We start from the raw sequence: 22,609 nt of genomic DNA, 5'->3' as shown, positions 1-22,609 counted from the left end.
ATAGGAAATGAGTTGCTAGGGTCCTGTGTCAAGAGTGTTTCATAATCAACACTCTTGACGAAAGGTCCAAAGGGGCCCTTCGAGGCTGTTCTTGCCAGGGTGTCAGGGATTGCTTCATAGGGGGTGTGGATGAAACTTTCACACACCAAAAAGCTGTAGAAATTCTTTTCCTCTCCAAGAGAAGGTCGTTTCTTTTGAGAAAAAGTACCTTTTCCTGACTTAAAAAGGTTATTTTCTTACTATAAAAGTAGTATCTGTTTGTTATAGAATTAATTATAGAGCTTTTTGGAAATGTAAAAATGCACAAAGGGGTGCCTGGGTGGCTCAGACGGTTAAGCGTCTGACTTCTGCTCAGGTCTCACGGCTCTTGAGTTTGAGCCCCGCGTCGTGCTCTGTGCTGACAGCTCAGAGCCTGCAGCCTGCTTCGGATTCTGTGTCTCCCTCTCTCTCTGCCCCTGCCCAGCTTATACTCTGTCTCTCTATCAAAAATAAACATTAAAAAAAAATTTTTTTTTTAACGCACAAAGCAGGGGAGAGGCTCCTGTAATCACAGTGTACAGAGATCCTCACTTGTAACTCAAAATTGGGATTTTGTTGTAACTGCAATTTTGTATCCTGTTTGGTGAACATTTTCCCACGTGATTAAATATTTTATACAATGGGGGGATTCAGTGTACAAATTTGTTGCAATTTATTTAACCTATCTCTCACTGAGCATTTGGGATATTGCCTTTGTTTTTGTTTTGTTTTGTTCTTTGGTTTGCTTATTTGGGCCTTTTTGGCTGTTACAAGTGCTACAATTAATATCTTTGTTACACAAATCTTGACGCATATCTTTATGTCTTTTGAATTCCTGGAAGTGTAGTTGCTGGGCCAAAGGATATTGGATACATATTATCAACTTGTCTTCTAAGACTGATTTCGCCCATTTGCACTCTTACAGGCAATTTCATAGGACTTCACCGGGGTTGCCGGTATCATTAACTGTCAAAGCCAACCTGGAACTTCCAGCCTGGCCTCTGGTCTTGTTTCACTTTTTCCCGCCCACTCCGCACACCCGCTGGGCGCCCCAACCCCCCTCTGTCCAAGATGGCCCGCCCCTTCCTTACTCTCACTGATTTTGCCCAATTAAAAGCAGCCTTCCCCAGTATCGCCACACGGTTGGTGAGTTGAAGTGTCCGTCGCGCTCCGGGGCGGGCGGAGCGACTTGACGGACGTGGAGACGGACCAGTGTTAGCGCGAGCGGACCGTGCGTGGCGTGCGCGGCGCGCTAGGCTGGAAGCGCTGGACCTGCGAGGTGTGTGCTGGCGGGTTGAACGGTGAGAGGCTCGGCGGCCATGGCTCCCAACGTTCCCGCGGCCGAACCGGCCCCAGAGTGCCCTAAAGGCATACGGGCCGTGCTGCTGGGACCGCCCGGAGCCGGCAAGGGTACCCAGGTGAGCTGCAGGGCCGGGCTTGGCAATGGAGCCGGTGGAACTCCAAGGTCAGGACGGCCGAGGTCCGGATCGCCCTGGAGCGGGACCGTGGCTCTAGGCCTGGGGAGGGGGTGGGGGTGTTGGTAAGGCCTTTGGGAGAGGGTGCAATTGGAGGTCGGGGAAGTCTGAGTTGGAATTAGAGTTCTGGAGGCACCTAGGCTTGAGGTGTCATGTTGGGGGATCAAAGGACTGATTTAGATCCTTTATAGGGTTAGAAGCCGAGAGGCTTTGAGCGGTAGGGTGAGCCTTGAGTTGAGGCATCGTGATTACATCTGAGCGGAGTCAGGGACCCCAGATTCCCTGCGATGTGGGGAGTGGATTGTCCAGGGTTATGTTCCAGGCACCCCGGGTAGGGGAACCTTGCTTGGAATGATTAATGACTAGGCGGAGGAGCATCTCCAGCACGTGGGGCAGAGTGGGAGCTGGCCTGTGCTGATTAGGAGCACTGAGAGAAGTGAGGTATGACCTGCCTGAGCCAGTTAAGTTGGGGGAATGGGAGAAGGTACTTCAATGTACAGGTAAGAAAACAAGCCCAGAGAGGTCAGGTTGCTTTCTGAAAATAGCAAAATTGACTTCCTGCAGTCTGGAACCTCAGGCACCATGGGGCTCTAGGATAGATTGGAGTCTAAAGTTACCTGCTGCCTTAGCAGACTGTGGGGCCTCACATGGTATTTGGGCTCTAATGGATCCATAGATCAGGGTTGGGATTTATGATCTCGTTTAAGATTTGGAAGCCCATAGGTTGGATTACCAATGTCCCCTTCCTGCCCAAGGTCCCTGGCATTGCCCCCCAGGCCACAAGTTCTTGCTTGTTCTTAGATTCTAAAGAGGGAATTCCTGAAAGTCTGAGCGCCTAAGTGAATGGTGTTCTGGGGACAGCTCTGTGCCCACTTTTCCTAGCGCATGAAAAGATCTCGTTTTACTCATTCTTGGGACCCCTCTGGCACCCAGAACATAATTTGACACTTGATGGTGTTGGAAATGGATGAAGGACATAGATTAATGTGGGTGATGAGAAAGGAAGTCTGGAAGATTCAGCTCATTCCTGATAAATGCTTTTTGACTCTGGGCACTAGGTCAAGAACAACCACTTTTCCTTTTCTCTCTATAGCTGGGGCTGATTGATCCTTGGAACTTACTGTTCCCTAATCCTCTTGTCCTCAGTAACTTTGAAGTCTCCTCTTTCCTGTTGCCACCACCATTCATTATTAGGGAAACTGCTGCCTAGACTCTGAGTCTGCAAGTCCAGACTCTGCAGACTTTTGCTGTGAGTGACTGAGTATAAACAGGGTAGCTCAAATGCACCAATTCTTTTTTCTTAGTTCATATGGAAGTTAATAATTTCAGTAGTTGCGTAATGAGCAACCCATCCCAGTGCTGAGACGAGGGTTTTACAGTCTAGCAAGCTTGGTAACTTGTGAGCCTAAATGTTCTCACCTGAAAAGTGGCGATATCTATCTAACTTAAACATTTCATGAACACCAAACATTGAAGGTGGAGCAGTGAACAAGACTGATAGGGTCCTTACTCACGTAGACCAAAAAGTTGACAAGGATGTTGGAAGATCATATTATTAATATACATGTGTAAAGCACCCCCAGGTGCCTAGATGATCACCTGGCACATCGTAGGTGTTCAATAATTATTGACTCCCTCATCTTTTTTTTTTTTTTTTTAATGTTTATTTTTGAGAGAGAGAGAGCAAGGGAGACAGAATCTGAAGCAGGCTCCAGGCTCTGAGCTGTCCGCACAGACCCCGACACGGGCTCGAACTCACAAACCGTGACATCGTGACCTAAGCTGAAGTCAGACACTTAACCGACTCAGCCACCCAGGTGCCCCTCCTTCGTCTTAATACCACATTTCCCTTCCCCCCAACTCGGATGTATTTCAGTGTAAAGGGTAACGTATTCAGGAAGTCTTGAAGAATTTTATACTTATGAGCTGATTTATAAGGGTGTGCGTATGTTGGGGCGTTGGTCAGAGAAGGCTTTGTGCAAGTAGAGGAGAGGTATTTGGGACTTGAGGAAACACAAGTTCTTTAACATCTGTACACCTTTCTTTTCATGGGTGGAAGTATAGGAATACTGGTGGTGGTAGCTTTATGGAGTTGAAAAAAACAACAGTGTTCACAAATCAGAGGTTGTGCAAAGTGGCAGCAGCATTTAGCCTACAGATACATCCTAACTTTTTTTTAATGAAGAGTTTGAATACCCAAAAGAAGAGGTGGCATAGTGGGTCCCCATGTATCCATTATCCAGCCCCAGCAACCATCAGCTGGTGGCCATTCCTTCTCCATCCACTTCTCTGCACAAAGTATTTTATTATTAAAAAAAATGTTTTTTTAACGTTTATTTATTTTTGAGAGAGAGAGACAAAGAGCACAAGAGGGGGAGAGGCAGAGAGAGAGGGAGACGCAGAATCCGAAGCAGGCTCCAGGCTCCGAGCTGCCAGCACAGAGCTGCTCGAACCCGCGAACCGTGAGATCATGACCTGAGCCGAAGTCAGACGCTTAACTGACTGAACCACCCAGGCGCCCCGTCTTCACAAAGTATTTTAAAGCAGCTCCCAGATCTCATAACCAGGGTGTGTTTCCTGTTTTCTGTGCCTGCCCCTGTGCACAGTTTTTTTCCATGTGTCCAACTTATACCCGTTCTTCATGGCCAGGCACGTGCAAGCAGTCAGCTGCCATTGTGCAGGTCAGGCTCCGTCAGCTGTGTCCGTGCAGTGACACAACGCCTCTCTAGGACCCACGCTCCTGTTCCCTTTTTACAGTTAGAGAACCGGAAGTTCCGAGAGACAGTCCTCTAGTTTACCTAGGAAGTAATTGGCAGGTCCTGCGTCCAAATGGCTCCAAAGCTCCTGCTCTTTCTTTTGCTGTCTCCTGCCCTGGGTTCGATTTTTCTCCTACCCTGTGCATGTGGTGTTTGATGGTTTTGGTGCTGGAGATGCAGAGAGCAGCCCTTGCCCCAAGAGGATACAATATACTAAAACAGTCCCCCTTTGCCTAGTTCTCTGACAGGCCCCGAGTCAAAGAAGTTACGTGTGTTGTCTGATTTAATCCTACAACCCTAGGAGGTAGGTCCTGTTGTTATCCATGCCTTTTACTGATAAACTGAGGCCCATAAGCTGTATCTTACTCCCAGGATATCTATAAAGAAGTTGCAAAGGCAGCATTTGAACTCATGACGGATTCTTGAGCAGAGTCACCATCTTTCACTGTTGCTGTGAATCTAGGTGTCGAGGCAGAGATAAACACGCATGCAAACAATGCATACTAGTACAAAGTACCACGTGGGAAGTATCGGGTGAGTGACCCTGACAAACGCTAGGGTAGTTCAGGGTCACAAACGCTAGGGTAGTTCAAGAACCATAATTTGTTGAGAATATTCCATTCTTCCTCTTACCCACTTAGTGACGTTGGTAATACTATCCCCAGTTTATAGATGAGAAAATAGTCTCGGAGAATCACCGGCCTGAGGTTACATGGTAAGTTAAGAGGCAGAGCTGAGATTCAAACACAGGTGTCTGTGCTTTTCAAAAAACTTTTTATTGAAGTATAATATACATGGAGAAAGGTACAAATACTACAAGTGAGCAGCTTGCTGAATTTTCAGTGTGAATTTTCACAATTACATTTGTGTAGCCTACATCCATATCAGGAAACATAATGGTGAAGTCCTTGTGCTCCCTTCCAGACACACACACACACACATTTTCCCCCAGGACAGCCACTAAGGCTCTGTGGGTTGTTACTGTTATTTTCTAATAAGGCCACATAGTGTCATGGGTAAGAGCTGGGGCTTGCCTGCTCTGCTGTGGTGGTGGGCAGTTTAGCCTCTGAATTTCATTTATAAAATGCAGATAAAAATAGTTTCTTCCTCATGGGTTTGTTGTGTATTACACATACTAAATACAGTAGAACAACGCATGGAAAAATCGCTTGGCGTGTTGCAAACACTCAGAGTTAGCTAATGTTGATATGAGTCCTCATCAGAGGAAGAAGGGATAGTTGGGAGTACTTTTGGTGGCAGAAATATGCTCAGAATTTGCCTGCAGGGAAGGATAGAGCTTAGACCACTGGAGGAAAGAGAGGGCGTTCCTGCACAGAGAAGAGCCAAGGTCCTCAGAGATGCTTGTGTTATGTATTCGGTGTCACACATAGAGCCGCTGTTTACAGTGGTGCTGGACATACAGACAGGGGACTGTAGAGGTAAATTTGAAGAGCTTGGGAGGATTAGGACGTTTATTGTGGAGGACACTGAGTGCTAGGCTAAAATATTTGTAGTTTTTCCGCTGTGGCACTGAGGAGACATGGAAGGCATCTGAATGTGTGTGTGTGTTGGGGGGCTGGGGGCCATGCCCAGTAGTATTTTAGGAGATGATTACAACGGCTTATTCAGGAGCACTAGACCTGGGAGTGGGAAAGACTGCAGGCAGAAAGATAATTTCAAGGTGAGAAAACATGTGGGTTTGAGATTAAATCAGATCTCAGCAACTGATAGTTTCCCCTTTATTTCACTAAGTATCAAGGACTATGCTGAATGCTTTTGTATACATCATTTTTATTAAATCCCCATAACAGCTCTGAAAGTAGATACTATTTGCACTCTAGTGATGAAGAAACTGAGGCCTTAAGAAGGCTGCATAACTTGTTCAAGGGGATACAATGAGGAGATTGTAGATCCTAGTTTCCAGCCCAGATCTGTACCACCAAAAACCCCATCTTGTGCCACTGCCCCAGGGCTTCTCAAAGGGTGCGTGGGAATCCCAGGGTGGTGCCTGAGAACCAGTCAGCCGTTAACTTTAAGGGTGGGCCTGCCTTGGTAATTTTAGCGTGTGCCCCAGATGACTGTGATAATACACTGGAAACAGAGAACATTAAACCGCCATGCTGTCTCCCTAGTGGTTTTAGCCCTTCTTATCCATGCACCCTGGAAGCCTACCCCTTCCCCAGCGGGGTTCTCGCAGAGGTGATGAGCCTATTTCTTGGTCCATGGCCAGTGAGACACAAGTGTCTCAGGGCTTCAGCAGCAAATGTGGTCCAGGGGCCAACAGCACAGCCAGGCCTGCAAGCTTCTTAAAAATGCAGATGCAGGGCGCCTGGGTGGCTCAGTCGGTTAAGCGTCCGACTTCAGCTCAGGTCATGATCTCACGGTCCGTGAGTTCGAGCCCCGCGTCGGGCTCTGTGCTGACCGCTCAGAGCCTGGAGCCTGTTTCGGATTCTGTGTCTCCCTCTCTCTCTGACCCTCCCCCATTCATGCTCTGTCTCAAAAATAAATAAACGTTAAAAAAAATTTTTTTTTAAAAATGCAGATGCTCAATGGGGCGCCTGGGTGGCTCAGTCGGTTAAGCCTCCAACTTTGGCTCAGGTCATGATCTCATAGTTTGTGAGTTCCAGCCCTGTGTCAGACTATGTGCTGACAGCCGAGAGCCTCGAACCTGCTTCGGATTCTGTGTCTCCCTCTCTCTCTCTGCCCCTCTCCCGCTCGTGCTCTGTCTCGCTCTCTCTCAAAAAATAAACATTTAAAAAAATGCAGATGCTTAGGTCCTACCCTATATAATCAGAATCTGCCTTTTAGCAGCACCCCCAGGTGATTCAGAGTGGAAGCAGTACTCTAAAGCATAAGCTTGAAGTTGAGGGGCATATAATTCAGTTATTTCATCAGGCTGCTTCTGTCATTCGCAAGTAAAGAGTAATGCAAAAGGGAACGACTACGGAGAGAGGTCTTTTGTTTATTGAATGCCTACTGTGTGTCTAATGTTTTCAGTGCTTCTTTCATTTTATCCTCACAACTGCCCAATGCAGCAGACATCCCCATTTGACTGGTGAGGAAACCGATGCTGAGAAGTTAAGTAACTGGCCCGAGGTCACACAGCTGTTGAGTGCCTTAGCCAGGATCCCTTTGTAAATCCGACTGATTCCACAGTCCATGCTCTTTGCAACCACACTGACTCCCGTGCAGCCAGCAGAGAATGAAGGAGTTATTCTTCTGCCTCACTTGTGTCTTCCCTCGTGGAGTGTTCTCCCACACAGCCACAGCTGTAGGATCCAGTCCTCTGGAACAGCACATAAAGAATCCCGCAGTTGGGGGGGGGGGGATAAAAATAGAACAGGTTCTGTGATTACAGCTCTTCTCTGGTGTTTTCATCAGCCTTTCGCCTTGAACAAGCCCGATCTCCAAAGTGTTCCCCCAAGTTAATTTCAACAACCACGGAAAAGATTGGCAGAAAAGCTCAGTTCTCTGGGTCTGCGGCCACCACGCCAGCCTGGAGGACCAGGTTTTCCACTGCCAGAGGGTCCTGACCCTCATTGGTTTTCTGAAGGGTAGTTTTTAATGCCTTCTTCAGCTGGACTCCATTTTGCTATGAAGTTGTTTCTTTGCTTGAACTGAATCAGTCCATGAATCACAAGAAAACTCCCAGTGAACTGGTTTGAATAAGAATCCAGCCATACTTATTTTATAAAAGAGTTGAACCAAAAAGCTAAGTGTTAAGCTTCTCGAACTGATTCTATTCCTTGTAAGTTCTGCGGCGGGGGGTGGGGGGGGTGCCACTACAACCAACATTGGACTGTCCAGAGTTGCTTCCGGTTCTCGTCTTTATTCTGACGTATTGTCCACCCAGCCAGGAGCTCATAGAAGACAGGGTCCGTATCTCTTGTTTTCCTGGCTGCCAGCAGGGTTCTTGGAAGAGGCATCAGTGTTTTCTTTTTGTATGAACGAACATGGAATTTGGGCAGGGGTTACAGTACCAGCTAGTTGAGTACTTACTATGTGCATATGCCATTTGATCCCATCAACCCAGTAATGGAGGTACAACTACTGTTTCCATTTAACTTAGAGGAAATTTGAAACTTAGCAAGGTAATACCATTTTTCTCGAGTTACATGCCATCGGTGCCTGAAACCCAGGTATGTTGACTCTGAATCCCAAGCCTTTTTGTTTTTAACGTTTATTCATTTTCGAGAGACAGAGAGAGACCGTGTGAGCGAGGGAGGGGCAGAGGGAGAGTGAGACACAGAATCTGAAGCAGGCTCCAGGCTGTGAGCTGTCAGCACAGAGCTAATGCAGGGCTTGAACCCGCGAACCGCAAGATCATGACCTGAGCCAAAGTTGGACGCTTGACTGACTGAGCCACCCAGGCGCCCCTGAATCCCAAGCTCTTAACCAAAAGGCTATCCTGGGGGCGCCTGGGTGGCTCAGTCGGTTAAGCGTCCGACTTCAGCTCAGGTCACGATCTCACGGTCCGTGAGTTCGAGCCCCGCATCAGGCTCTGGGCTGATGGCTCAGAGCCTGGAGCCTGCTTCCGATTCTGTGTCTCCCTCTCTCTCTGCCCCTCCCCCATTCATGCTCTGTCTCTCTCTGTCTCAAAAATAAATAAACGTTAAAAAAACAAAACAAAAAAAAAAAAAAAAAACAAAAGGCTATCCTGTCTCCTAAAACTACTATGTAAGTGTGTACTGTTTGCCAAATGCTCTTCTTATGCATCCTGTCTGATCCTCAGAGCTACTTTCTGAAATGGGGCCTTTTTGCCTGCATTTTAAACAGATGAGGAAACTGAGCCCCTGGGAGGTTAGTAACAGGAAAGGAGAAAAGCCAGATCTGCCTGGGGGAGACCTGCACTCCACCCTGCCCCAGCTGCCTCCCAGGCCCGTGGCCACAGTACTTGACATTCACACATTCATTCCTTTGGCAAATACTCATTCAACACATTATATGCCAGGCATTGTGCTGAGTGCTTTACATACATGAACTCCTTTAAACTTCACAGCAGCCGGAGTGCCTGGCTGGCTCAATTGGTAGAGTGTGCAATTCTCTGCAATTGGATATAGAGATTACTTACAAATAAAATCTTTGAAAAATAAAATAAAAATTGGGGCACCTGGGTGGCTCGCTCAGTTAAGCATCTGACTTCAGCTGAGGTCATGATCTCATGGTTCATGGGTTTGAGCCCCGCGTCAGGCCCTGTGCTGATCGCTCAGAGCCTGGAGCCCACTTCACATTCTGGGTCTCCCTCTCCCTCTACCCCTCTCCCACTTACACTCTGTGTGTGTGTGTCTCTCTCTCTCTCAAAAATAAAACATTAAAAAAATTTTTTCGTTTAATAAATAAACATTAAAGGAAATTTTAAAAATAAGTAAAAATAAACTTCGCGTGTCCTGAAGGACTGGTACTGCTGTTTTTATTCTTCCCATTTATGAACTGAGGCCTTTGTGTCAGTAGTGTGTGTCTAGTGGAATTAGTGGCACTAGCAAATATTTATGACAGCTTCTTGTGTGCCAGTTGCAATTCTAAGTGCTTTACGTGCCTTACGTCATAATTCCTATAACCCTCTAATCGTATGTTACGTATAGTATAAGGTGCTCTTATCCCCATTGTAGGTAAGGAAGTCAGCATTTGCCGGAGTTCACACACCCAGTGAGTGACAGGGCCAGGTTCACACCCAGGCAGTCTGATGCCACGGCCTGCAGTGTTAACCCTGTCTTGGGCTTTGTCTTCCCCTCCACAGGCACCCAAATTGGCTGAAAACTTCTGTGTCTGCCATTTGGCTACTGGGGACATGCTGAGGGCCATGGTGGCTTCTGGCTCAGAACTGGGAAAAAAGCTGAAGGCAACTATGGATGCCGGGAAACTGGTAGGTTCGGTGGTCCCAGTGAAGGTTGATATTCCTGCGTCTAGCTCTGCACTGCCTGATTTGGTGGCCCCCGGCCACATGTGACCGTGGAGATTAATTTAGGCTTAATTTACCTGAAAATTCAGTTTCTCGTCTCACTCTCCACACTTCAGACGTTCGTTAGCCAGCACAGGTGTAGAACGTTCTATCGGACAGCCCTGTGCTGTGGGGTGTTTTAACAAACCGGCACACTGTATGAATGTTTAGAGGAGCGAGTTTCTTGGTTCATTCTGAATTTGTGGCATGCATTTTATTCACCATATTCTTGAGGTTCCTTTGTGCTGACGCATTTTATAATACCCCCAAGTTTTAGAGCCAGAAATTAAACTGCCATCCTTAGGCCAGAGCTCAAGCATGTATCCAAGAGAGGACACGGGAAACCACAGAGTGTTTTAACTCTATTTTTGCGGCTCTGTGTTCCTGTGTCTCTAACAGAGGAGTTGCTTGGCGATTAACAGAAGTAATTTTTCCTACTTGGAGGATATAATAGCATTTTCTTAGGTTTTTAGTCCCGTTGATCTAATTGGACAATTACAAACTATTATCTACTAAATCTTCTTTGATTAGTGCCATAGATTAGTTGGAACTGAGTTATTCTGGGACCTGGCCTCTGGGAATCACCTTCAGAAGTCATTTTGTGGAGCACCTGGGTGACGTTGGTTAAGCGTCTGACTCGATTTTGGCTCAGGTCACGATCTCACAGTTTGTGAGATCGAGCCCCCACGTCCGGCTCTTTGCTGACAGCGTGGAGCCTGCTTGAGATATACCACCCCACCACCCCTGCACATGTGCTCTCTCTCTCCCTCTATCAAAACAAATAAATAAATAGACATTTTTTTTAAAAAGTCATTTCATCCTTGGCCCTCTGGTCTTTTCATATCTTAGAATGTTCGTTAGGGAAGGCGCTGGGTTTTGCCTTTATCCCTGAGATACCTCCTGGTAGGCTTTGAGATTCGGTAGCCGTATCCGGTGGTGCCCTGCCTGCCCACCTGCCCCTTTACTTCTAGCTCTTTCCCTTTGTGTTTGTGAAACCTTGAGTTAAGCTAGAAAGCCGAATATGTTGGACTTTGGGTCTTGGCAGAAGATCTTGTACTGAGAAAAAATTGGGATATCGCCATGAGATTACTTATCTCCAGCCTTTACTTAGTCACACAGCTTGTACTTTGTCCCCAAGTTCACAGCTGGTCCCGGGAGATAAGAGCATTAGCTACCAAGATGGGCAGCCTTCACTGTGTACTGGTAGAGAACTTCTCTTTCTATGAAAGCTCAGAAGGAAAACCAGTTTTCAAAAGCTGGGAGGGGTCCTCATTGGGGCTTTTAGAGAGGCTTACAAGTCTGTTGGGCTGGAGCCTCACTTCCTTGGTTCTGACCCAGTCTTGCCAGTTCAGTGACCTTCTCTGATACCTCATGTCCAGGATGGCCTGGCCCACTTAACTGTTAGCCTAATGAGAACTGTGAAATGGAAGGTTGGTGTCTTTCTGCATTTTGGTCAACACCCTCCTCAGGTGAGCACTCAGCCATAAGCCCTCACCTTTTTTGTGCTTTGAGGACAACTGCTTGCTGATGAGCTATTATCTGATGGAAAGGATTCTTTTTCCTTTTTTTTTAAGTTTATTTATTTTGAGAGAGAGAGAGGGGGGGGGGAGAGAATATGTGAGTGGGGGAGGGGCAGAGAGAAAACCCCAAGCAGGCTCTGCGCTGTCAGCTCAGAGCCCGCAGCAGGGCTCGAACTCATGAACTGTGAGCTCATGGCCTGAGCCGAAGGCAAGAGTCAGACGTTTATCCATCTTAGCCACCCGGGCGCCCCAGATGGAAAGGATTCTGATTAATGTCTGGAGAGGGCCTCAGGGCCTAACACATGGAGTGCTTCTGTTCAGGTGACAGCGAGTGGGATCCTCTTCTTCACCCAGATTATACAGGAAAATCTCAAGGGAAGAGAATGTGTATATGGCAGCCACAAAAATCACGAAACTGAATTTTCCAAATGGAGCCATTCCACATTTGCTCAGATTTTTGCTTCTCTGGGGCCACAAGAATATGCTGTTTAGTAATCAGGTTGTATAGACACAAACTAGTGGGCCTGGAGATGGGCTCATGTCATGTAATTAACAGATTTCAACCCATGGCTGTCTTGTTCTTGATTTCCAGGTGAGCGACGAAATGGTAGTGGAACTCATTGAGAAGAATTTGGAGACCCCTCAGTGCAAAAATGGTTTTCTTCTAGATGGCTTCCCTCGGACTGTGAGGCAGGCAGAAATGGTGGGTGCCTTGCATTTTGTGTCACCATTGCATGAAGATGAAGGCTTGGCCCTTTATCTGTTAATTCCTTTGAGGGAAATGGCTCCAATTAAGCTCTGGTAGCTTAGGTGGGCCACATACTCTCTTACAGCTTGACAGCCTCATGGAGAAGAGGAAAGAGAAGCTTGACTCGGTGGTTGAATTCAGCATCCCAGACTCTCTGCTCATCCGAAGAATCACAGGAAGGTATTTGTCCTCTGAAGGTCCCTTCTGGTCCTGCCTCCTCAGAGCTTCGTCAGACCACCAGAGCTGCTCTTACCGGACCCCAGCCATGCAGCTTAATGCCATCTTAACATGCATTGGTCTTGTTTGGTGACATCCACTGATGTGGTGGCGTGGGATGGGGATATGTGGAAAGAAGAGCAAGGTATTTGAAATCAGACAGTGTCTCAGTCCTGTCACCTTTTCAGTCCGGCCCTAGGCAAGTTTCCTAGCCTCTCCATGGCTGGTTCCTCCTACATAGAGTGGGGTTAATACCACCTGCTGCGAGAAACCGTGGTGCATTTTGCATACCACGAGGTGCACAGTTCAGAGCCTTGCTTACAGTAGGTGCTTCCAAAATACTACACTCCTTACATGGTTACTTCCATTTCAGGGCTCTTTGAAATCTGCTTTCCATTGGAAGTTGCCATACCTGGCTGTAGGCTTTGTATTAATTGTGAAAATAATACGACCACCTATGCAAAGTTTAGGAAATGGAGGAACATTTTGCTCCTGGTACAGCCGTCTCAGCCAAAGGCACTATTTCTTTGTTACATGTTTTGTTTTAAAGTACTTGTTTCTTGGGGCACCTGGCTGGCTCAGTTGGTAGAGCATGCAGTTCTCGGTTCGAGCCCCACATTGGGTGCAGAGTTTACTTAAAAAGAAAAAAAAAAGAATAAATAAAATCTTTAAAGTACTCGTTCTCAATATTGAACAGAGAAATGTTTCTGTTTCTGTTTCTGAACACATTTGCTCTGAAAGGTCGCCACTGCTTTAGGCTACAGTTTCCTCTACCCTATTTCACTGTCCACTCTGCCACCTGCTTCTCGCCTTCTAGAAATATGTGGGAAGCTCTCAGCCACTAATAGACCTCCCATTCTCATCTTTATTGTGGGCTATGGCTTTTATATCCCTTGTCATTTTATCGGAGTCTCAGGAAGATGGTCAGCCTACCAACTTGAACCAGACATCCGTAACCATTATTTTTAACTGCTGCACGGTATTTCACAGTAGATGAGCCATCATTTACTTAATTGTCTCCTTATTGTTGTACAGTTGTGGTTTTTCTAGATGTCTACTATTAAATTGATGCTGTGACCATCATAGTACATGTAAATGTTGGGGTTTAATTCGAGGGAAAATGCTTTCTTGTAAATTTTATGGCTTTGATTTCCTAATGAGGTTGGACATTCTTTCCATGCGTCTGCAGTCTGTATCTTCATGGAGAGAGGCAGACATGTAAACAGACAGCAGAGTGAGTGTTACAGGTGTTTTCCTGAGAGGCTTTATTAGATATGGTGGGATCCACCTTATATTAATTTTCTATCCAAATGTCTAGGTTTCACGTTTCTAGCTATTCCATAGGCGCCTTCAGTGCAGGAACTTTTGGGTTTTTGCATCCCCACTGGCACAGAGTAGACAAAGTTGATGCAGGCCTACAAGTGGTAAGGTTGATAGGAAGACACATTACCAGGGCTGGGGGCCCTCATGTACAAAGCAGATGTTAGCAGTTGACCGTGGGGTCCTTTGCTTCAATCGGCCCAGCTTCCTGAGTGCCTGCTCTGTGTGCGGCACAGTACTAGACTCAGGGGCAGGGGACCAGGCAAGGGTACAGAAGAACAATATGCCCATCCCTGACCTCAGAGAGTCTATAAGCCATACATGGAACCCGAGCTGTTTAGCACAGTGGGTAGTCCTAAGGAGCGAGCCTGGGAGCAGGGAGGAAGGGCTTCATAGTGTCAACTTGACCTTCCTGGGTAGAGAGGATTTCAGTGGGGCTTTCTGGGAAGGGAGTAGAGGCAGGAATGAGTATAGGTTGCGGGAGAACGGGGCTAGTGGCAGAATGTCTGTCCAGAGTTGGAGGAATGATCTGGCGGGGTGAGTCGTAGAGTGAGCGCTATTAGAAAGGCAGGATAGGGCTTGACTGGGGAAGGTTTGCCAAAGTGAAGAAGAGGTAGATGCATCAGGAGTCTTGGGATGTTGGTTGGGTTTTTTTGTTGTTGTGTTTGTTTTTATTTGAGAGAGAGCGAGTGCAAGTGGAAGAGAGGCAGAGAGGGAGACAGGATCTGAAGCAGCCTCTGCGCTGACAGCAATGAGCCCAGTGTAGGGCTCGAACTCTCAAACCACGAGATCATGACCTGAGCCAAATTCAGATGCTCAACCGGCTGAGCAACCCAGACGCCCCCGTGAGTTGTTCTTAAGCTGTGAGGTGTGGCAGAAACAGCATTGTAAGAACATTAGTTTGGCCCTCGCATACAGGCTAAATTGGGGGAAAGGAGAAATGGACAAGACCCACCTAGGAACCTGATTCTGATCCACACGTGAAGTTACAGAAACTTTCAACTGGGGTTGGCTGGTGGGGAACAGAGATTCTGAACAAACTACAGGATTGTTGTAGAGGATGAAGAAGACTCAGTCTCTCAGTTTGGGGGTGAATGTTGTGATGTGACCCACTCCCTCACAGAGGAGGGGACAGGCCAGGCCAGAATGTAAAGGCGTTTTCTTTAAGTTCACTCTGGATCAATGGCAGAACTAGCACTAAAAGCCTGCTTTCTGCCTCCTAGTCTGCTACACTGATGGTTGGAAGGAAAAAAAGTCAGGATCTAGTCTGTTAAATACAGCCCTTATTTAAATGTGACATAAGGACCCCACTGTAAATATCTTTTTGATTAGCTCTGACCTTACTTCTGACAATTTTATGAATCAATACTTTATTTCTTGAATATGTATGGTTGGTGGATTTGGTTTTAACTTATTCAGTCTTGGCTCTCTAGTATCCTGATTATTCTACCAGTTGGCTCTCCTGATGTCTCAAGCCATCCCCATTTTGTGGATGAGAAAACAGGCATCTGAAGTGTCACACTCAAGGCAGCAGTGGCTCTAGAATCCCAGCCTTGATCCCCTCCACAGTGCCACCCCCACCTCTAGGTCAGGCTCAGTGGCTCTTAGAGCTGCTTTGGTTGGTCCTGAGACCAACCCCACTTTGAGAACTTGGACTTTCTTTTTTTTTTTTTTTTTTTTTAATTTAAAAAAAATTTTTTTTTTAATGTTTATTTTTGAGACAGAGAGAGACAGAGCATGAACGGGGGAGGGTCAGAGAGAGAGGGAGACACAGAATCTGAAGCAGGCTCCAGGCTTCGAGCTGTCAGCACAGAGCCCAACGCAGGGCTCGAACTCACGGACTGTGAGATCATGACCTGAGCCAAAGTCGGAAGCTCAATCGTCTGAGCCACCCAGGCTCCTCCAGAACTTGGACTTTCTTTCATTTCCCCTCTGGGGAATAAGCCATGCATTCCCCTTAAAGTGAAGTCCATGTGCAGGGAAGGAACAGAGTGTTGTATGTAACTGGAGGGCTGGGGGAGTCCAAGTAAGAATAGAGATGTAGGCACGTGGGGAGGAAAAGAGTTGTGTGTGCTGCAGCCTGGCTGCTGTGTGCCTTATACTTTCCAGAAGGTGAAGAATCACGGTCCACGTCTCATGCCTGCAGCCCTTCCCAAAGGGAAAGCTGTAGCTGATACCAGTGGCCTCTCCCTGGGTCTCCCAATGGATGCCATTCCCCAGTGGAGGCAGCAGGGAACCTCTCCAGCGACTCCAGTGAAAGAGGGCCGGACCTCCTGTCACATGATAGAACATCCAGGCCACTCAGTAGACCTTCTTCACTCAGCCTCACCTTGCCCCCACCAATGTTGTAAATGGACCACTTGGCCCTTCAAAAGTGTGCTGTCATTAAAATTCACTATTACATTTTACAAAGGTGTCTGCCCAGGCTTTGATAATCTGACTCAGACTTACCTTCCCAACTCAGCTGATGTGGTGAGATATCAATCCCCTCAGCCATCAGAGTGGCTGGGCAGGCCTGGATTCTTCCGGAGGGGCAGGCACCCAAGTACTGTATATTTTTTTCTGCACTTGCCAAGAGGTGAAAAACGTTGGGAAGTTCTGGTTTAGCAGGCCTTCACAAGGAGAGCAGCCATCAGTTAAATAAGGAAGTCTTGGTTGGCACAAAATTGGGGAACCAGATAGGTGCTGGCTGCCAAGCAGTGTTTGGCCTGCCTTCTTCCCTTCTGAGGTTCTTGGGCTCCTGTGGCGTAGCCACTCCTGGTCAGGAACATGGTACAGATGGAGTGACCAGCTTGATTTTCAGTGCCAAATAAATGCTTATTCTTGGGCACCCCGTGACTGGTCGAGTCAGTGTGTCTCCTGGTGCCAGTATTCGTACTGCGCTCTGATGCTTGGGTTGCCTTTTATCTACACGATGCTGGAGGTGTGCTGCACCGACTAGTGGTGTTTGCACCTACAGGACACATTGTTCCTGTTGCACCTACCTGCTTTTTATAACCAACTACGATAGAAAATACGGTTAGGTTCTCTGTCCTCTGTCCTCCCATAGCACTTTGCGCAAATCTCGATTAAAGGATTATCGTATGTACTTTAGTTTTTTTCCCCATTGTCTCTCCCACTAAAGTAAGCACTGCTTGTGGTCAGGGATCTTGACTCGCTGCTCTGTAGCCCTGGATTCAGCGTGAGGCCTAAACCAGACTAAGCACTTAGCAAATAAATGTTTGTTGGGCGAATAGAATGAATGGCTGTGTGAGACCAGCACCGAGTTCCTGATGAGTTAGGCACTTAGGCCATCCTCGGCAGCCAGACACTCAATGACCATGTTAGGTCAGAGTAGAAAACGTAACTCCTTACGGTGTAAGCTCTCCTGGAAGCCCCGTTACCTTCCCAAGCAAGCGATGCCTACAGCTGGGTTCTGTGCTGGGCACAAGTCCTCACATCTGGCTTCTCTGTCACTGCTTGTCAACTTGGAGACCTCTGGGGTGCGGGGATACTTTCAGGCAACCTGACTCATGTTCATCTGCTGTCTTTCAGGCTGATTCACCCCCTGAGTGGCCGTTCCTACCACGAGGAATTCAACCCCCCAAAGGAACCCATGAAAGATGATGTATGTAAACTCAGGGCAGGAAATTGCCTTTTCTTTCCTTCCCCTCTCTTCCTTTCTTTCTGTTGTTGTTCTTTGTTCTTTCCATCATCCCTTTACTCCTGCCAATATTAATAACTTAACCATGCAAAGTAGCACTACTACGTAAATCACATGGGCTGTGGCTCATCTATCTAGACAGCGCCTCTCCAGATGGTTTATTGTTTGAGGTAGATACCAGCACCGGCTACTTCACAGTGCCCAGTTTATACCTGTCTTTTGTCCAGAGCAGCCCCTCTCTGGCATCTTGGTGGCCTAAATGGTCGACTAATCTCAGGAGAAGGCTGCTTGGAAGCCTGGAAGTAGAGCCAAGCTGGGAGAACAGTACTGAAGAGAAATGTGTTGACTGGTCCTACTTCAGAAGAATATCTTCTTCTGGTGACTCTGCTGTATCCTACAGAATCAGACTATTTTGGCTGGATTAACGTTGCTGAGTTCTTATGACAGTCTTTAGTTGCTTAAAGATGTAAAAGGGAGGGTCTTGTCTATGTTCACAGTAACATTTGCCATAAATAGTCCATTTTGTCTGTTTTAGAACATGCAGTAGGAAGAATTTTCTGGGTTTGCCTTTGTCATTTGAGACAAGTTTGTCAGGTCATACAGGTTTCAAAGCCATAACGTCAGCTTAGTCACATTTCACAGGGTTGGGAATTCTGCCATTCAGAGCTCTTTCTCGCTTCACCTGCCACTCTCAGAATGGTGATGGCCAACACCCTAGTAAAAACACCAAACACTTTGGTGACTGAAGTTACAATTGCGTATTCTCCTGGTCCCAGGGGCCTCTGACTTGCCACTTCTGATCCTGGAAACATTTTTCTTGAGGGTGAACAGCCTAAGCAGAAGCTGTGAGAGATAGGCCTTGCCCGTCTTGCTCCCTCAAACCCCTTTCCTCATGCTTGCTGTCTCAGGCTCCCCAACTTCTCTGGACGGGTTGGTCTATTCCTGGAACCGGCTTGCCAGGAGTAGCAAAGTTCTTTATAGTTCTCTAGTGGGGGGGAATCTAGATTGTCTGTCTTTCTCTCTGATGGACTTGGGGATCAGACAGCATCGCAAATCGGCATCCGGCATCAGAGAAGGAAACCTTGCTAACAGTCCCAGAGAAGGAAACCTTGCTAACAGTCCCAGACTTTCATTGCCCTCTTCCTGTTCTCAGATCACTGGGGAACCCTTGGTCCGCCGATCAGATGATAATGAGAAGGCCTTGAAAATTCGCCTGGAGGCCTACCACACTCAGACCACCCCACTGGTGGCGTATTACAGTAAACGAGGGATCCACTCTACCATCGACGCCACCCAGACCCCCGATGTCGTGTTCGCCAGCATCCTAGCGGCCTTCTCCAAAGCCACATGTAAAGACTTGGTTATGTTTATCTAACGTTGGGTCCAAAAAAGGAGTTTCTGTCTTCTTCCTATCCCTGTTGAGGGTGTGGTGGGGGTTGCAGAGCAGGCAGAGGGAAGCTTCCTCAGGCCAGAAAGAATACCATCTGATGTATTGATTAAAAAAGCACTTGCCTGATGTATCTTTAGTGTGTGTGCAACTCTCATCTCATCTGTCGTGTGTGTGTGTGTGTGTGTGTGTGTGTGTGTGTGTGTGTGTTGGTTTTAAGTACGTGGACACTCTTCTTTCTTTCTAAGATACAGACAAAGTTGCTTTATCAGCTGTTTGCTGCTTTAGCCATACTCTTGATTTTTTTTTTTTAACCAAAGTAACTTAAGTCGGGTCTCTACCAGGCACCCCAGTTCTAAAACCTCATGGTATTTATTCCATCTCCAGTAACTGAGTGGAAGTCTGGGATCACGTAAAGTACTGCCGGGCCAAAGTTCCTGATGGCAGATTGTTGGCGGACAGTTCCACTTGCTTTCTAGCCCCACAGTGGAAAGCCACCTGAGTCAGTGTGTGGCTGTGGATCGTTAATTTTGTCCCTAAATGGGAGGCAAAAGGCATTTACGTTACAGATTCCAGAAATTACTGGGAAAGGATATCACCATAGAAAGGTCCAAGCCAAGTCGGAATATTTTTGTGATCTGCATCACAGTGCTGTAAAGTAGGGATCATTTGGGACCTGTGTTTGAAAAGTGAATTGTTGCCAAAGAATGAAACCAAGCAGATGGTCCTTTTGAATTCAGACTGTCTTCTGAACATCCAGGCTGGGCATCTGAGAACAGCCAGTTCACTTCCCAAAGAGAGACCAGGATAGGTTTGTTTGTTTTCATTTTTAATGTTCGCCTCGGTTTCCAAGTATGAACAAAACAGTAATTTGGAGGTGATCTATTCTTGGCCTCGTTTTTATTAGAATTTACTCAAACCTAGTCTCTCCAGGATATGAAACCCAAATCAGATGTGTCCCTTTTAAACTCAAACTCTCTCCCCTCCAGATCTAATCCTTCACCCCTGACTTCATGATGGTGGTAGCCACCAACTCCCCAAGAAAAGATCACCCAAAAATAAGACCACCTATGACAGTAACCGACTTGTATTCCTAACTTCAGCTTCTCAGCTATCAAGCATTTCCTGAGGTCCATGCTGTGCCTCTTGAGCTCTGGTTTGATTTGTGGCAGACAGATGAATTAATAGACTGTTAGGGGCCACAAAACAGTGGCCTCTGGAAAAGCCATTGGAAAACCAGGGGCAGGTCCAGTATATAATGCCACCTGCCCCAGCATAATCTGCCGACTTGGTGCATTGGGCTCTAGAGTCCCCGTCCCCATCTGACCTGAGTCTCCTGCTGTCTGTGGAACTGTCAGAGGGCTTGTCCCCTGTCCATCTGGAAGCTGGGCATGGGTATGTGGCCATCTTGCTTCCCTTTTGTCTGGTTCAAGTGAGTGCCTGCTAGCTGTGCTCTGCCTTGTTTCCCTGGCTGTCACCTAACCCCACCCATTCAGAACAGAAACCTAGTCTGTCACGGGGCATTTCTGGGAAGCATATGACTTCAAGGAAGAGGAGTGAAACCAAAACTATGAGCTGTGTCTGCAGGGGCCTGGAGTCCTCTGGGTGAGGGTGGCCTCATAGGCCTTGGAGTTGATTCCCCTTTCACTGGGGACAGTTGCAGGCACTCGGCCTCAAAGTTGAGGTCTTTGAATGTTTGCTAATTGGATGTGCATGATCCTTGCTCAAATATTTGTCACCCATCCGTATACATTCACATGTGCATATTTGGGCTGCTGATGAAACTAGATCCTGTGGGACACATGTGCCCTTTTGGGGGTGGTTAGGATTTATTTGCTTCCTTTAATTACAGAGCCTTAACCTCGGCAGGCATGAGAGCTTTCTCCTGACAGAAATGTCCAGTGTTTGATGCATTTGGTTGCTGGGGCATGCATGCCAGCCTTCCCTGATATTTACTTGGTTTTTAAAAACCCATTTTGTTCTCTCTTGTTTCCTCTCTGTTTCAGCCTAGTAACAGAAGGCCAGGCGAGACTGCACCACTGCTCATCACCCCGCGGCGTGATCCCTGCTCTTAGGTGCTGGGCGGAGGGGAGGGGTGGTCAGGGTGAGGATGGAGAGGGAAGAGTGGTGAGGGCCCAAAAGGAGTAACAAAGAGCGGCAATGTGGTAGTGAGGCCGTCTCCTTGACACATAATAGAGGAGTCTGGAAGAGTACAGAGGAAGGGGGAAATTAAACTGATTAGAGTGTGTAAGTAGAAATAGGGAAGTGCAGTATTGTTTCTAAGAAATTGAAGTTTGATTTACTGTGGATTCGTGACAATATTTTTTAAAGCCAATGCCCTAAGACCTCAACTTTTATCTCAGAACCTCATGGGCTGCCCGCCTAAGAGTGCAGGAAATCAAACTGTTCTGTCTCTCCTAAAGCTTGGAACAGACAGGGTTTGACTGTTGACCCTGACCCTGGTTCCCCGCACCATGAGATCAAAAGATCATCTCCACATGGGAAAGAGATGGGGGGGGGGGGGGTATGGGGTTCATGGGGGCGGTGTGCTCAGCCAATCAAGTTTACTGCAGTTGTGGGGAAGGCAGGGCTGGTCTCCCTCCTTGAGAGTGCACCACTGTTTACCAGGCCACCCGTTCTCACGGGTCAGCTCTCGGCAGCCACCCAGCATCCCTACACTCTTGCCATCTTCCATCCACAACGTGTGAAGGGACTCTTGTTAATAAATGAACAAGTGTCCTAAGCAACATCATCCAAAGACTGTCCTTACCATCCTCAAATCCTGTGACTGGGATCACTCGTCAGCACTGTGATGTATTATTTTCAATGAGGTGCCTTTCTTAACTGACCAAATGCTGCCTTGTTTGGCCACTAAATCAATAAAGTATGTTAAAAATTTGTATCCCATGTTGTGGCATTTTTTGAGAGGATCTGGGCTAGAAAGATGGCATTGAATTCTGAATCTTGCTTGGAAGCACCTTCTTGTCACTAGAAGTCAGGAAACAGGGAGGTCCAAGTGTGTGCTCTTAGGATGAGTCGCACCCTCTTGAGCCTCAGTTCAGATGCAGGCTTTTCTTGCACCGGAGGACAGGGCAGCTTGGCTTAGTGGAGACGGCGCTGTGCCTGGAGCTCAGAGGATGTGCAGTGAATCCCGGCCAATCATGTACTCTGCTCCTGTTTCCTTGTCTGAAAAAAGAGAGGCGTGATGCCACCTTCTCAGACTTGTTGGCATTAAATGAAGTTTATAAAAAGAAGCTTTGTGCTTGGTGGCTGGCACACAGCATACTCTTGATAAATGTTAGTTGGATCCGAATAGATACAAAAATATCTGCTTCATGCCGGGCTAGATAATTGTTGAGTGGACAGTTGTCCACAGCCTAGAAAGCCAGTGCTTCTCATTCCTAGCCAGATTTTTGGCTGCCTCTTCGGCTGCCTCTTTAACACTCCTGGTTGCTTCTTTGTAAATCCATTTCTTCCTCAGCAAAAGTGCCAAAATGAAGCTTTCATGCTCTTTGGAAGGGCTGCCTTTGCCAGTGAGGTTTCTTTCTTTTCTTTCTTCTTTCTTTTTCTTTCTTCTTTCTTTCTTTC

The 22,609-nt window shown here is 47.1% G+C and overlaps 1 protein-coding gene across 4 annotated transcripts; it reads left to right on the top strand.

Moving 5' to 3' along the window:
- Positions 1 to 1,266: 1,266 nt before the first annotated feature.
- AK2 (adenylate kinase 2) lies at positions 1,267 to 21,921 on the top strand. 4 transcript variants are annotated; one of them, XM_007092434.3, is made up of 7 exons: positions 1,272 to 1,436; positions 9,987 to 10,112; positions 12,300 to 12,410; positions 12,541 to 12,635; positions 17,526 to 17,598; positions 18,788 to 18,983; positions 21,028 to 21,921. In XM_007092434.3, exons 1-7 carry the CDS (start codon positions 1,338 to 1,340, stop codon positions 21,030 to 21,032), a joined length of 705 nt encoding a protein of 234 aa, XP_007092496.1. In that variant the 5' UTR covers positions 1,272 to 1,337; the 3' UTR covers positions 21,033 to 21,921. The 4 variants fall into 4 exon arrangements, with proteins under 4 accessions (XP_015397699.1, XP_042852303.1, XP_007092496.1 ...); XM_007092433.3 differs by lacking the exon at positions 21,028 to 21,921 and having other exon boundaries at positions 18,788 to 19,150; XM_042996369.1 differs by lacking the exons at positions 9,987 to 10,112; positions 21,028 to 21,921 and having other exon boundaries at positions 1,271 to 1,436; positions 18,788 to 19,150.
- Positions 21,922 to 22,609: the final 688 nt, after the last annotated feature.

The sequence above is a fragment of the Panthera tigris genome, chromosome C1 (assembly GCF_018350195.1).
Source record: "Panthera tigris isolate Pti1 chromosome C1, P.tigris_Pti1_mat1.1, whole genome shotgun sequence".
In the NCBI taxonomy this organism is placed as follows: Eukaryota; Metazoa; Chordata; class Mammalia; order Carnivora; family Felidae; genus Panthera; species Panthera tigris.
The sequence above is the reverse complement of the archived record's forward strand: the minus strand, read 5'-3'. Positions and strand labels throughout refer to the sequence as shown.